Genomic DNA, 15,646 nt, shown 5'->3' on the forward strand with positions numbered 1-15,646 from the left:
CTAAACACATTCATTTTCTATTCCATACAGCAGCTATTAATCCGTCGCAATAACTCAGTATGAAATTAGAATGAAATGGTTCAGAGAGGCAGAACAGCTATTGGTTGCACCCAGTGAATTTAGCTGACAATGAAGTCCTGAATTCAATTTTTTTTATTGTAGTTTATGTGAATCTATACCGCCGTCATTTCCCTATAAATAGCACGGAGGAAAGATTCATTTTCATACGGTCCAATGCATCTCTTTTCTCTGTAATTTTGTACTTCTATTTTTGCTGAGAAGGGGGTTCTGTGTGCAGACTGTGAAGAAGGGATTATTCTTGCCTTCGCTCATACTATTTTCCTAGTTGCTATGATACCTGGAGACAGTATGCACGGGTTCATAATTAGTCCCCCATTGCCCCCAAAATCACTTTGCAAGGGAAGCATATTTGTATGAGGCCAATAACAGCAAGCCGATGCCTGTCGGTGAGGAAGCTACTGATCAATCCCCCAACATGCTTATCTTTTCCTTCTTTCTGTGGCGTTTGATCCCCTCAGTAAAGACCTTTAGTATGAAAATCAAGCAATCCGCTCTGATCAGTGATGCTATGAACACACACACACACACAAAGATAATGCACACACAGATGACACACACAACACGCACACGACACACACAGAGGACACGTGCCCCCCCTCCCCACCGCCTTGGGTGCAGTGCAGTGTTCAGGATTCCTACTGAACCGTGCGGATGGCTCTGCCTTGCTCAGTGAGAGGAGATGCTCGGCACCTCTAGAATCAGGAGCAAGCAGAGATGTCTTGTTGACATTTACACTCTCTGACACACAGCAGTGGAGGAGATGGTAAAGAGACACAGCCCCCAGTTCAAATACCACTGCTTTGTTCCCTATCTAAAAATAAGCACAGACGAAGCAAAATAAAGAGATGGCAAAATTCCACAATGACAGAGTCCAAATAAATAGTGAAATAAAAATCTATTCAGTTTACTTGTGAAGAGAAACACAATCTAGTGTGCTGTCCTCCAGATGATAAAATAACTGTCCCGTAAACATCACTTTTAAAAGTTCATATTCTGTTAACTCATACCCAAATAATGGAAATGCCTCATCCTATATTCATACTCGCAGCCAAAGCATAAATTGGTGAAAAAAAACACTTAAAAACCCCACCTCAAACTTGTCAAACAAATCTGGAAACATTGGACATTTACTTTAAGCTACATTTGTTCCAGGAACCTGGGTTGAATTTCTACAACTTGCCTAATTAGCCTCTTGTAGATGAGGATGAATAATTGCAATTAGTAGTATCCATATGTGTAATTGCCCTTCAATAGAAGAGGAGTGTGTCTTTGGGAACTGGAAGGAAGGCACTTCTATTAGTGGATTGTAAAGTCAGTTAGGACTCCCCATGTGATGAGCTCCCCCTGATCTAGCTGCGGTCTTACATCATTACATAGGTAGTCTCCTAAATGACACCCTATTCCCTATATAGTGCACTACTTTTGACCAGGGTCGAAAGTAGTGCATTTTATAGGAAATAGGGTTCAATTTTGGGTGAAACATGACATTTCATTACACAAAAAGGGTAATACTGCATATCCACATTACCAGTAGACATACACAGGGCAGGAATCCGGATACTCACTGGAGTCACTTCTTTCCGGGGATGAGTGATTCAGCTTCTCTGTCGAGTCGCTGCTTCCTTCCTCAAGTACGTAATCAAAGTTTAGAATGAACAACATCACTACGCCTTCCTCGTTCTTCACCGGGATTATGTGAGTGTAGCACTGGAAGTCCGTCCCTGTAAGAAATAATAAACCTGTCATGTCTAAAAGCTCATGCTCCTCATCTTCTCCTTCCACAGTTGAGCTCCACAACAGTATAACTTCTAATCCATTCGAAGATGGATGCCTGCTACTCTACCTGAGAACGCTCCAATTTAATAATAATAATATAGTGTTGCAACCCATGGAATCCTCCGCTCTCTGAGCAGAGAGGAAAATCATGTCCTGCAAAAAAAGAATTTCGACCCCTAGATGGCAATACTTAGAGAGATTATTATTATTCCAATTATTATTTTTCCTGTAGCAATATTGATATCGTAATGCCACGATGCTAGCACCTCTCTTAGTGCTAAGTGTTCATCATGAATTCCCAAGCTTTATGATAGCAAGGCAGTTTGCTGATTCGACATGGACACAGACTGGTCAAGAGGGCACCTTACAAGTAGTGTGCTTTATCCTGGACTCAGCACACAAGCCAGAGCTTGACATTGCACATACAATGTGCCCAAATGGCACAATATACCCTTCACAGTGCACTACTTTTGACTAGGATTCATTGGGCTCTGGTCAAAAGCAGTGCACTACTGTATACAGCGAAAAAAGGCATAATTTACAGTGGACACATAGGAGGACCGGACTACGCTTGGAACAGAGTCAACTCTCAGGGTTTCTACTGGGTCATGCCAGACCCACTACCGCTGAGCTGCCTCCTCAAGAGGAGGAAAAATCCACTATCAAGATCTTGGCTGCGTTCCCCGGTCAAAAGTAGCGCACTAGGGAATTGGCCGCCATTTGAGAGAAAAAGTATCTTTCTTGTGCCCATAAGATGGCAAATATCTGGAATGCACTGACTGGATTATAGAAGGATCAGTACCTTGGGATGAATTTCTCCAGGCAGAATGGAGCAAGAAAAAGAAACCGACCCCCACTCAGTGAATATGTGTTCCACGGAAACGGAAGCATTTAGGCTACAACATAGTATATGCAAAACATGGAATGCAACATTTCATCAAAGCTTAATCATCTCATCAGCAAATCAGTATGATGTTCGGTAATAGTATGACTAAATATGTTGTACTTGAATTATCGCGCAAACCCCTAAAAACCATTAGAATATCCACACCAGAACTTAATAAGGTCAAGAGAGTTTTAACAGATTGCAAATGACTTCAGCACTGCTGGAGACACTACATCAAAACGACAACAATCTGCCAGCCTGAATGCTTGTCATGCTATAGCTGAGCCATGCTGTAATAATATAGGAAGAAAAATTGACAACGCCATCAGCACCTTTTTAAGTGAGATTGACTGTTCTCTTCCAGTTACCTCAACTCGGCTGAATTCTGTGTCAATTAGTTATAACACATATGCTAAAGCTGCACTACTATCTAATTACCAACAAAAATGGTGATACATGAAAAATGGGTTTTGGTTCCTTAGGGTCTTCCAATCTATTTAGAGCCGGTGCAATATGTTAGGCCAGCTTCCCCGAGGCCTCGTAGGGCATCAATGTCAGGAAAATTGTGTTGCTTGCTTATTTCAAAGGATACCAAACAAGCTTCTCAGGAGGCATCGTAAACAGAAATACATACTGAAATGTTAAGGGTCCTTCCATATAAACACGTAGAAACTATATATGTTTGTGCGGCTATATCATTTGAATAGGAGGCATTCCTTCAAAAGGAAAGGAGGGCCAAGGCACTCTTCATATAATTCATTAAAAGGCCTTTATGTGTATGGCATGTTCAATGGAAACAAAGATTAAAAACGCTGGTTCGTCAGGGAGTACAAAGATGTGATAATGCAAAGTCCTCTTTTTGAACAGCTTTTTCTAAATCAACCCTGATTTGAAGAGGGAGTGGTTGCAGAATTCATTGGACAACACCTAGTATGCAATACTCTACACATTTAAAAAGTGAAATACTGTAGATATGTTATCAAAATGCAAATCAAGGTTAGACCCATCAGAACCCCTAGGCACCTTGAATATGACTGGGCAAGGTGGTAAGAATAGGAGAGACATCTTTTTTTATAGTACACTAGATCACAGCAAACATGGACCACCGCAGTCCTTATTGCAAACAAAATCATTTCATAAGCGCACATTGTCGTCAGCAAATGGAGGGCCAGGAGGTTGAGGGTGGTCTCCTGTTGCCTATACATGGTTTCAAAATGAATATAGCCTTGGTACTGATGATGCCGATTTATCTGGTGGCTAAATCTGTCATTAGATCAACTGATGATTTTCCAGCCCTAATCTCTTAGTGCAGCCTCCATAACCCTATATCTCCATAACCCTATATCTCCCACTGCATTATAATGCCATCAGCATTATCATTGAATTGTAAAAAGCGGGTTCAGACTAATTCAGAGTCATGCAGAGTAGAAGCACCAATGCCAGAGAGAAATAAATCCTCTCATCAGTGGGACTCCATTTCTCCCAGAGTCTCAATGCCCTCGTAAAACAAGCCGCACATCTGCTGCCCTTCTAGGAAGAGCACCCGATGTGCAGTAATAAGCAATACGCAAAGAAGATCAAAAGATGCCCATCCGCCCCTATGCAAATGTGTCTCTCACCGTCTACCAGCCAGGCCAGCAGGGGACACGTTACCAGTGTTCACAGTAATCTCCTCAGAGCTGGATCTCACATCCACACTGTCAGTCACATTCATCGGCAGTAGGCTGTCTGTCTGATTAAACATAACAATCCTCTGTTGGACTGCATTTACATGTCAGGATTTAATAGGAGCCCCCATGGCATGGCCATTCTTCACAACAATATTTTATGTCCAAAACTGTGAAAAACATTCACATTTCTATTGGATTTGTATTTTGTACATTTAGCAGACACTCCTTATCCAAAGCGACTTAAAAGACCGTGCATTCAACTTATAGTAGCTCGGTAAGGCAACCACGTAACCACAATTCTTGTAATTGTGGTGAACTGGTGATAAGGGAAGCGCCTTCATCTGGTTTGGGTTTATAATGTCCGTTGTATGAAACTCCTCACTCATCTCCTCTACTATCAATACTGCTCATTGTCATTGCTTTTAATCATTAATCATTCATCGATTTTAGTTAACTGCATTTAGGTTTCCCCCAACAATTACATGACGGAAATGACCCCTATTCATCTCCTTGGACATCTATCTAAGCAATAAATGATTCAGTGCATACACGGATCTTGTGTCTGTTAGTTGGCATACATTAATGTTTCACACTGCGTCACGTTTTAGATCTGTGGAAACTAGCTACTGTGTGAGGAGAGTAAAGAAAATGCGGCAAGGAAGAGGAGACCCAGAATGATTCTGTGGCAGCATATTTGGGAATTGATTTAACTTACCAGATGGGAAAAACAATACCCCGCTAAAAGGCTGAGCTATTTGGGTGCCTCCTCATCCTGTCTCCTGCTGAAAGTCACCTACGCAGGTGTATAATAGCCAACATCCTCTTTTTTTTTTTTTTTACCTCCCCCGGGGTGATGAATGTAAGAATCCGAATCATCATGTTAGATACTTCTGATGACATATCCGGCCTAGTCATGTGATCTCAAGATTATTCTGTCACAATACAAGATGGTTTAACGTTATAATATGATGTTAACATACACACAAATGCACACACACACATGCTTACTCTAGAAATAAGGTACAAGCAAATAGAACTCGGGAGTGAAACAGGCCAATCATTTCCTAGTCCTGGTTTCATGTGGTCAGGGGACTATTCACACCTTTCATTGTCATTAGGAAGGATTGTTATGGCAGACAGACTCTGGTGTGTTGATTGAATGGAGCATTCCCCAGTTCATTCCCTCTACCAGTACACGGATCACATCAGACCACGTGCATGATTGTGGAAAGCGGCCAGGATAAATAGTGTTGCGTACACTATGTGCACCTCTCAGGTTGGTGGTAAATCACACTGAGAAGCACTGGGAAATGTGCAATAAGAGCATTTAGTGGTGCATTTGACCTATGGTTCAAGACGTGTTATTCAGTGCTATACATATCCTAAACAATTGCGTTATTAGTTGCGTACCGGGTTGTATTCTCTAGGTACCAAATGGCAAACAACTGACTGAAACAAGGAGGGACTAACTGAACTTGTCCAACACGAAATATAGTGTGCACTAATGAATACGACCCAGTTACCACCTCCTCCCGGTCCTTCTGTAGCTCAGTTGGTAGAGCATGGCGCTTGTAACGCCAGGGTAGTGGGTTCGATCCCCGGGACCACCCATACGTAGAATGTATGCACACATGACTGTAAGTCGCTTTGGATAAAAGCGTCTGCTAAATGGCATATATTATATTATATTATTATTTGGTAATCATTTGCAGGCAGGTTGGGATAATTGAAAGTGGCAGGTTCAGCAGAATACAAAGGTCTAATAGTGTACATTAGTGTCTCTCCTAGTGATTGGATGTATATCATTAATTTCAGTAGGTGGGTTCAAGTTTCCCTTCAAGTGTCAATCTAGCAGCCCCTTCAGTCCCTAAGGAGCTGCCTCAGCCCCGAAGCATGATCACGGTCTTCAGACTGGCAGAAGGTCAAATGAGATTTCCAGCGTTTTTACCTTTTAGTCCCATTGAATGTCAGATTCCAGGCCACAGAGAAATGCAGATCATACTGATATTGTGGCCTTTAAGCATAATACACCTGTCATGGAAATAGCTTTTATCAAGCTGACTATGAATGCATAAGCTCAGCGGGCAAAGCAATTGTGTGATTCCTAAGATGCACAGATATGAGGCTTTGGAAAATAATGTGGTAACTGAAAGATTTGATAGTCGTAGAATTTCATTTTTTTTTTTCAAAAAGGCTGCAGAGACATAACTGATAAAGGAAATTGTTTCTTAATTAACTATATATTCAATGTGTTGACAATAGTGAAGTCTAAATTGTAGACTGTAGAAATTGTGTATCTGAATTCATGTTACTTTGCATACTATACACATGATGACCGTACATCACCTTGGCATTGCAAACTATAATTTTCCAATGCTTCAATGCTTTTCAAGTATGGATACAAATAGATGTCATTCCTTACCAATGACTGCACAAGGTCAATGTCTTGCCAGTCCCGTAGAAGTATTGGGCCCGTGTGAATACATAGATACAAGTGCTGTATGGATATCAGTTCCCATTTCAAGATGATGGAAATTCCATTCGATTCTATTTCCACCATCAATAATTGAAAAGATGGCTGCACATCGAGCCATTATTGATTGCTAAAGGTCTACAGCTGTGTGATCTCTTCGTCTTGGAAATACTTCTCTGTACGGAAGCACTCTGGCGAGAAAGAGAAGTCTAAAGGTACTTTTAGAAGGGCGGGGCCCTAGGACAGTTAGTTACGAGCAGTACTTCCCACCCCTTAAAACACAGGACCTTAAGCGCTCACCCACACTGTTTAGGATCTTTATGGGCACGTCTCATTAGTCGAAACTAAATTGATATAGGCACACGTTATTTTGTTCAGCAGACGCGTCTTAAGGTTAAATGCTAGTGCAACGAGGGGAGAAACATTCCCATTTAAAAAAAAAAACATTTAACACGGATCTTCATTTTTTGGGGGTTCGCTATGAATCCCAACATGTAGAGAGAGAGAAAAACAGCAGTTCCAGACGGAGCAGGCGATACATGAGTCATGACACTCTCCGCCGTTATCGTGCTAATACAATGTGACGTGGTTGTTGCAGGGCTGTGTTGCGGAGGCCATACATAACCGCACAAGGGGCACAGCCAATCGAGAGGGGAATGTGTAAGGGGAGGGAAGGCATACTAAACCCTTTGTTTGGAGTCTGTTGGCCATGTGGCCATATCTCGCCTCCGTTGAGACTGCCCTAAGCTAGTCATCATGGCCTACTTTCATCTTTAATCAGTGTCCTCTTAAGTCATCAAGATGAACACCAATTTCAAGTGCATCTTACTGTATGTGTTTTGCTAGCTAGCCAGCTAGCTGATATTTGTCATCCAATGGGCTGAAATAGCTAATTGCTGGCAAAAGCTAATTGGAAGTAAAACAGATGGTTTGGTGGCCGTTGGATTGGATTCAAGAGGGTCCCCCATGAAATGGAGATATGAATTCATATGTGGATATGTAGGGCGACTGGCCAAGGCGTGTGTTTGTGATGTTCAATACTCCATCTGCTACCCACTGTACTCTGTGTTAATTAGCTTTTTGTCAGATGATAATTACAGAGAGCCTGTCTAGAACAGCATTTATATCAGGCCCATTTTATCGAAGACTTCTGCGAAATCTACTCATCTAATTCAAACCTGATATGTTTTAATTCAATCCAATCTTTATTCTGATAGAATGGGTTCTTTCTAATAAACGTCTGACCTTGGCAAACACTAAATGTGCTTTGCAACATACTGGGAGTGACCAAAGAGGCTAAGATCAATAAAAAATGCATGCACCTCTTTTTGAGCGCAGCCATCCAGGTCTCCCGAAGCAGCCAACTGTGAGTGCCCTGTGTACCCCCCCTGTCGCCCCCACCCTCCCCATCACCCTGCAGACGGCCCTCCAGCTCCTCAACGGGGAGTCACCTTTGAAACCCTGCACCCACGCATACCTCAGCAGCATGGCTAGCTATGCTGGGACTGTTATGTATTTAACTTCAGCATGCTGCTCAGTGTCAGCTTCCCTTTGTACTCACTCATTCAGTTCCAAGGTACTATTACACCCCTCGGAATAGGGCCGTTTTACAAAGCCCAGCAAAGGAAGGTATTTATCTCGTTGATTATGAATCTTCTTTGAGGGGGAAGGCGTTGTGATTTCGGATTTATCTCCTCTCACAACTATTTACTGTTCAACACCGAGAGGAACGATAATGTGCCTGTGGCGACGGTTTTGGATGTGTATCTCACTGTGGTCTTGATTGTCCTTTTCGAAGCATACGCATCATCATCAGCTTCACTTTTCAGCTTTTTGCAGGGCAAAGAGCTAGCGATGTGTTGCTGATGATGTCGTCACCGGGCATTTCAAGACCCCCCCCCCCTCCACAATGGGAACATGACACAGTATGAAAACCAAATGAGAGATGCTTATATTAAGAATGACTATTCCCATCTGCAGTTTTATACTAACATGTCTGCATGACTATGATTCATTTGATAGTATCGCACTCCTGTAGACCGAGAGTGAGCAAGCAAGAGGGAGCACCTCAGGTCTAACACCATCGAGTTGTGAGTCATGATTTAATATTGGCCAGACACACTTCCCCTATTTCCTATGCCGTGACACTATCGCCTATCCATCCTTATGCTCAACTATCCCTCTATGTTGTCAACACTGGTTCAGCCCTATTGTGTCTAATGTTATTACCACTCGGTGAAATGTGATAGGCTTTAGCTAAATGCTTTAGCAAAATGGGGTCGACAAACAACTCACGTCGATAGGCCCATTGCTCGCAAGGATGTCATGAATCTTGCATTTGTGTTTCCATCTACGGGAGCCTGTGGATTGTGCCCTTCCATAGCCATGTAATGCATTTACGCGGTAAGCTGCTCACTCCCAGTCACCGCAGTGTCATCCTTGACATCTTTATTCATGAGCTCTGCGCCTCACTCTAGACTCATCTGAGGAGTATTAAGAGTCCTGTCTCGAGGCACGGGAGGGAGGGAGAGCGAGTGTAATGATTAAGTTTGAATGTGTCGTATGGCTTTTACTCTGCTCCCATTCCTTATTAACCATGATTGACACATTGAGTTTATACAGAACTACACGGAGACTAAAGTGACCTTAAAACCCTGTTCTTCAGAGAGGTACTCCTCACCAATGGCTCCCTAGGGTACCTTGTGTTGTTGTCTTTCTCCAGGATTCTAAAACAATCTATTCGACTTACTCGAGGAGCATCTGGCTCTGATTCCCACGTGATTAGCAGAAATATGTCATGGCTAATGACTGCTGCTGCTGGAAGGTAAAAAATGAAACTATTTGGATTTTCCAGTGAATCTACAGTCATTTTTCACTATGTACATATATAGTGAACGGCAGTGAAAAGGTTGGGTTAAACGCTCTTTATTGCCGTGAGCCGGGAGAACAGAAAAATACGACCTGCCTTCCTGTCATCATATACTATCCCTTGAAAAGAGGAGCGACACTGCAATGCCTTTGTGGGGTGAATTATACTGACCAAAAAGCGCACTGCCTGACAATGGCAGGAGGTGGCATTACATTTTTAGATGTATGTCATTGAGCAGCAACTTCCTTTTAAGTCACCGCGACTTCACAGCACTGCTGGCTGCACTGAACACGGTTCATATCATGTCTGGAGTCAAGCTAAAAAAAAACACTAAACACATGTGGAGATAGTGGCTCAAGAAAATTGAACCCAAAGAGGGCCGAAGGTCCTCACGAGAACAGTCAAAACGAGGACAGACGAGATAATAGCCACATCTGCTTTTCGGATTACATCCAGAGGAGTCAAGGACCTTGAACATATGCTGGAATAACAATGCCTCATAGACATAATGCACAGTACAGTTAGAATGAAACCTGGTGTCACCCCTCACAGGGATGAAGCTCAATACAGTAGCTCACATGTACTTTTCTTGCTCAGTTCATGTGCTCAGGAAAAGCCATAGAATTAGGAATTAGAATAGGATCTCTATGGGGAAAAACTCGGAACCGACAGTTAAATCTAATTGAGAGGAAAACAGAAAGGCCCACATTTTGAAGCTGGTGCGGCATCCCAAATGGCACCCTATTCCCATAAGGCTCTGTTCCAAAGTAGTGCAGCATGTAGGGAATAGGGTCCTATTTGGGATTCAGCCCCTGGTTCTAGTCTGATGATGGTAAATTGATTACTGGATGAATTGTTTTGTTCAGACTCTCATAGATTTCTCTGTGAGGGTTGTGACTGGGCATGGCCCGTCTCGCCAATGTTGACAGATTTCACAGGACGGCATGCAAATACTGCAGTCACTCATTGATTTATTGTCATTGTGAAACAAGACGACATTGATTCGCTGTTAGCTACTTGTATCGTCATTACAATCGTCTGGAACAGCCTTGGAGGAAGGCAGGTGAGTCGCAGCATATTGTGCTCTAGACCAGAGTGAACTGAGACAGCACTTTCCTTTCCTCTGTCAGTCACAGACAACACACTACTCCCTACTGTGCCACGGCAGCTGACCAATCCCCATTGACCTTGTCAGAGTCCAGATCCACTCGCTCTGCTGCATGTGTCTTAGTGACGACTAGGACCAGGAGAAGGTACAAACTACCCTATTGCCACGGAGAGTCTCTACTATACATACAATTGGAAATTGATCATATGCTGGTTCATACTCCTAGATGCTGTATATCACATAATACCTCTCCAATGCCAAGGTCTTCAATAAACTGGAATGTTCAGCCTTCTGGCATTGTCTGCCAAGCCACTGATTACACCTCCATTACGCAATGGCAATTTTAAATCAAGCCAGATATCATTGTCAAAGGTTATCTTGCTTCCTCGCTTAGAATATAATAACATTTACTGAAACTCTCACATCATACCTCATCAAAACAATGATATCCGTAATGGTTTAAGACCTAAATTGTTATTGTTGGTAGTTAAATACAATATTTTCCATAAGTAGCACTGTTCAGTAAATGCAAAGGAAGATCCGCATTCTACATAGACAGGAAATATGGATATTGGTAGTCCTTTCCTATAAATGCTAATTGCCTATAAATGCTGTTTGCTCCATCCACATGAATAGCAACATTTATCGCACAGGTCAATGGAGACACTTTTTCTCTCGAGTAGGATATCAGCACATATAATCAAAACAAGGCTGCATCTCAAATGGCACCATATTCCCTTTATAGTGCACTAAAACCCAAATGGCTCTAGTCCAAAGTAGTGCACTATTAAGAGAATATAGTGCCATTTGGGACTCACATTGAGGTGGACGTCTTGTGGTGGGACTGTAGCTTATGATTTCTCAGAGACAGCGTGTCACACCTAGTGTATAAGGCCACCTCTCTGTCTCTGGCCTGGTTGACTGACTCACCATCTTTGCGATGATATGTGATTTCCACCTTGCGCTCCTCTGAGCCCATCAGAGCCTGGTCCACCTGGCTGATGGCATGTGTGTCAGTGTGCTCGCCGTGGAGGAATTCACAGGTGCATGGCTTCTGCATGACATCCGGTCTGGAGTAGCCAGTCATCTCACAGAAGCCATCGTTACAGTAGATGATTGCACAGTTCTGCACCCGGGCATTGGCTATGACAAATTTCCTATCTGCAAGAAAAAGGAAACAAAAAACCACAATGCTATCAAACCAATTGGTTTGTAGTGTCTTGATTGGCTATGACAAATGTCCGAACTGCAAGAAAAAGGAAACAAAAAACCACAATGCTATCAAACCAATTGGTTTGTGGCGTCTATATTTGAGGTTTATGAAAATTTTAAGAGTATTTGTAAATTGAAGACAGTCCCGTATTTGATATCATTAATACAAATGTGGTATAATTTGAAACAACTGTCGAGAAGTTATAAAATAGCACTTGATTTCTGAGAACATCTATTGACTAAGACTAGAGCATAATAGAATACATTCTTGACACTGCTTGATGTGTTCCTCTAACGCATTCTTTAAATGAACAAACCCATTCTTAATTGGAGAAATATGAACGTTAATTCATACGACCCAACAGCTTTTAAAAACCTAACTTTATGCCCACTCTATACCCACTTTTACAAACAGACTAATAAAACACACGCGCCACAACGCCAAGAACAACACTTTAGATTAGCACGAGGATACCAGGGATGTTATACTTACTCTGTCCCTCGAATTTCCGTATTATTATCCCAAGAAATGTATTTTGTGGCGCAACATGACCTCTTCGTACAGGCATGATTATTCCGTGCTCTTGTGTAAAGGCGCGTTTGCAATGAGACCCCGAAGTTACTGTTGTTGCCTCTTGCTGATATTTCCTTTGTCACAAATCATTCTCGGCGCACTCACCTTGCACTTTAAATGACCTTTCCCAAATTCACTAGAATACACTTCAGCCAGCATGCATACCAGAGCATAGGAATGACTCCTTGCCGATGCGTACGGAATCGGGGAGGATTTCTGCTTTGGTCAGATATAGTTTGTAAACCATTTCTAGTTGAAGATGGATGCGATGTTGACGTTCTCTGTGGCGATGTGGTGGACAAGAATAGAGGACAGAGGCTGATATGCCAGGGGGAGTGACGTTACCCCCCTAAGGGTTTAGTGCACAGCGCTGCCACCTCGGGTAAGGTTAATTTACAGTGCTGAGAAACTACAGTCAAGCAATCTCGACCTGCACATACAGTATGTCGTGTTCAGTGCGTAATATGTGCGCAATGAGTTACATATTTTGTCCTTGCCATCTGTGATCATTGGGACGTCGTCCCTGCCAATTTTGAAGTTGAAATGTAAAATGGTTAAGGTTAGGATTAAGGTCCTAAAGATCCCCGATAGCGCTAACCTTGGCATCTTTGAGCCACGTGGTTTTTATTTACGTAGACTATATATGTTATATCATCCATGGACAGGTTAGGCTATAGATTCATGAAAATGGCTTTGCTCGGTGAGTTCATAAGGACAAAAACAATGAAGCCACAACGAGAAATGAAAGATGTACTTTATCCACAGTATTTGTTATGCCGTTACTGGGCAGCTTGAGCTTTACCATTTCGAAATGACAACATGAACGCGTTCTGTAACAGCTCGTGAGAAGCCTATGCTGTTATAGCACACGATGACTTGTCCATGGTGCTGAAGTTTCAGACGCTAGATTTCCTTATACAAAATACTCTTTAACGCTGCTTTTGGCTTTTAAAAATATTTATGCACCGTTGTGTCTTAATGTGTAGCAAAACAATTCAAATGTACTCAATGAGTGTTATATTTGAACTCGTGAAATCCCTAAATGACCAATCGGCAGCTCTGCTAATCTCTGTGTAAACAAATGCAAATGTGTGCAGAATGAAAAGCCCTTCTTACTGTCCTGCAACATCTGTTCATATATTTCAGTAGGAGCGCACCACCCATCTTCTCCAATAAAACAACATATTCAATAGATGGCATGTGTACTGCACTGTCCCCTTCTTCTTTTTAATGCCTCCTTTCATTATAAGCGTTTACTTGTGGTGTTTAAAATCTTGCATCATATTTTGTCTTCCAGCGTTCTTTTTTTAGAGGGCTATTTCAATCACATTCTGTCATGTATATCAGAGTATTTGAACTGCATGCAAATGCACAATATAGCACATGCAAGACACCTACAAGTAGCCGACAAAAATCACGTCAACACTTGCTTCCACACAGGTGTTGATCCTGCGTTAATGAAGCAATTAACATCCCATCATGCTTAGGGTCATGTTTAAAACTGCTGGGCAGGCCATTATTTTGGCTAGCATGGCTATGCCCCCTATAGGATGACAATCCCTCCATCCACAGGGCCCGAGTGGTCACTGAATGGTTTGATGAGTATGAACATGATGTAAACCATATGCCCTGGTCGTCTCAGTAACCAGTCAACCCAATTGAACACTTATGGGAGATTCTGGAGCGGCGCTTGAGACTGAGTTTTCCACCACCGTCAACAAAACACCAAATTATGGAATTTCTCGTGGAAGAATGCTGTTGTATCCCTGCAATAGAGTTCCAGACACTTGTATAATCTAAGCCAATGTTGTAACGGCGTTCCTCTGTTGAATGAAGAGAGTCGGACCGAAATGCAGCGTGTAGGTTACTCATGATTTTAATTAAATAAATCGCGGTACATGAAATAACTGAATACTAAATACAAAAACAACAGAACGGAACGTGAAACTAATTACAGCCTATCTGGTGACTACAACACAGAGACAGGAACAAACACCCACAAAATACAAAGCGAACTCAGGCTACCTAAATACGGTTCCCAATCCGAGACAACGAGAATCACCTGACTCCAATTGAGAACCGCCTCAGGCAGCCAAGCCTAACTAGACACACCTCTAATCATACACAATCCCAATGCTAATAAAACCCCAATACGAAACACAACATATAAACCCATGTCACACCCTGGCCTACCCAAACATATTACAAAAACACAAAATACAATGACCAAGGCGTGACAAATGTGCATTGAAGCTGTTCTGGCTCATGGTGGCCCAACGCCCTATTTAAGCAACTTTATGTTGGTGTTTCCTTTATTTTGTCTGTTACCTGTATATTATCCTGTAAACGATATGCAGCTGCGTACACTATTAGTTATTGTAATGCTATTGGTCACGTTAACAGCTGAGCACTCCTTTTTCCCAAGACCAGTAAAAGGCACAGCTTCTTTGTGAAACTTAGTTTCTCAGGGATTTAAAACAAAAAAAAAGCCATGAGAGTTCTTCACAAGTCTCAATTAAGCCATATTTTGGGTTCTGGCAAAATATATTTATAGACCCAGAGTGAATACAAATGTGTATTTTTGATTTGACCTGATGTGTTGTGATCTCTGCAAGGCGTGGTGGTTCCACCGTGGCTAAGCAGAGCTGTTGGTGTGGGTTACAGGAAAACACAGCCTTCCTCTGGCTTTAAAGCTGTATAGCTGTATCTGTGGGCTTTTATTCAATCACAGTTGCATTAAGGGAATCGCAAGGCCTCACCCATTACTCATTCTACAGTTACACGGGGACCCTGCAGATATGTACCAGGCCTGGTCATCATTCACCCACAATCAAGTTATGAGTTATAAAATAAATACAAAAATAACCATGGCGTGTGTTTTGATGTCATCCGTACTGTTGTACAATTAAAGCTGAATTTGTTATGTTGAAATGGATTCATTCTTAGAACAGTACAAGACACTACAAAACAACTTGTATTTACTCTAGAGATGGTGCA

At 42.2% G+C, this 15,646-nt stretch overlaps 1 protein-coding gene across 3 annotated transcripts in view; it reads right to left on the reverse strand.

Moving 5' to 3' along the window:
* Positions 1 to 13,024, reverse strand: part of LOC124042647 (potassium voltage-gated channel subfamily H member 7-like) — a 49,108-nt gene extending 36,084 nt beyond the window's left edge. For all 3 annotated transcript variants that reach the window (XM_046360734.1, XM_046360742.1, XM_046360726.1), the window contains exons 1-3: positions 12,569 to 13,024; positions 11,794 to 12,024; positions 1,647 to 1,802 (exon numbers count right to left, since the gene is read on the reverse strand). In XM_046360734.1, coding sequence (XP_046216690.1) covers positions 1,647 to 1,802; positions 11,794 to 12,024; positions 12,569 to 12,644 — 463 coding nt within the window. In that variant the 5' untranslated portion in view covers positions 12,645 to 13,024. The remainder of the gene's footprint in view (positions 1 to 1,646; positions 1,803 to 11,793; positions 12,025 to 12,568) is intronic.
* Positions 13,025 to 15,646: the final 2,622 nt, after the last annotated feature.

This window comes from Oncorhynchus gorbuscha, linkage group LG01 (genome assembly GCF_021184085.1).
Source record: "Oncorhynchus gorbuscha isolate QuinsamMale2020 ecotype Even-year linkage group LG01, OgorEven_v1.0, whole genome shotgun sequence".
NCBI lineage: Eukaryota > Metazoa > Chordata > Actinopteri > Salmoniformes > Salmonidae > Oncorhynchus > Oncorhynchus gorbuscha.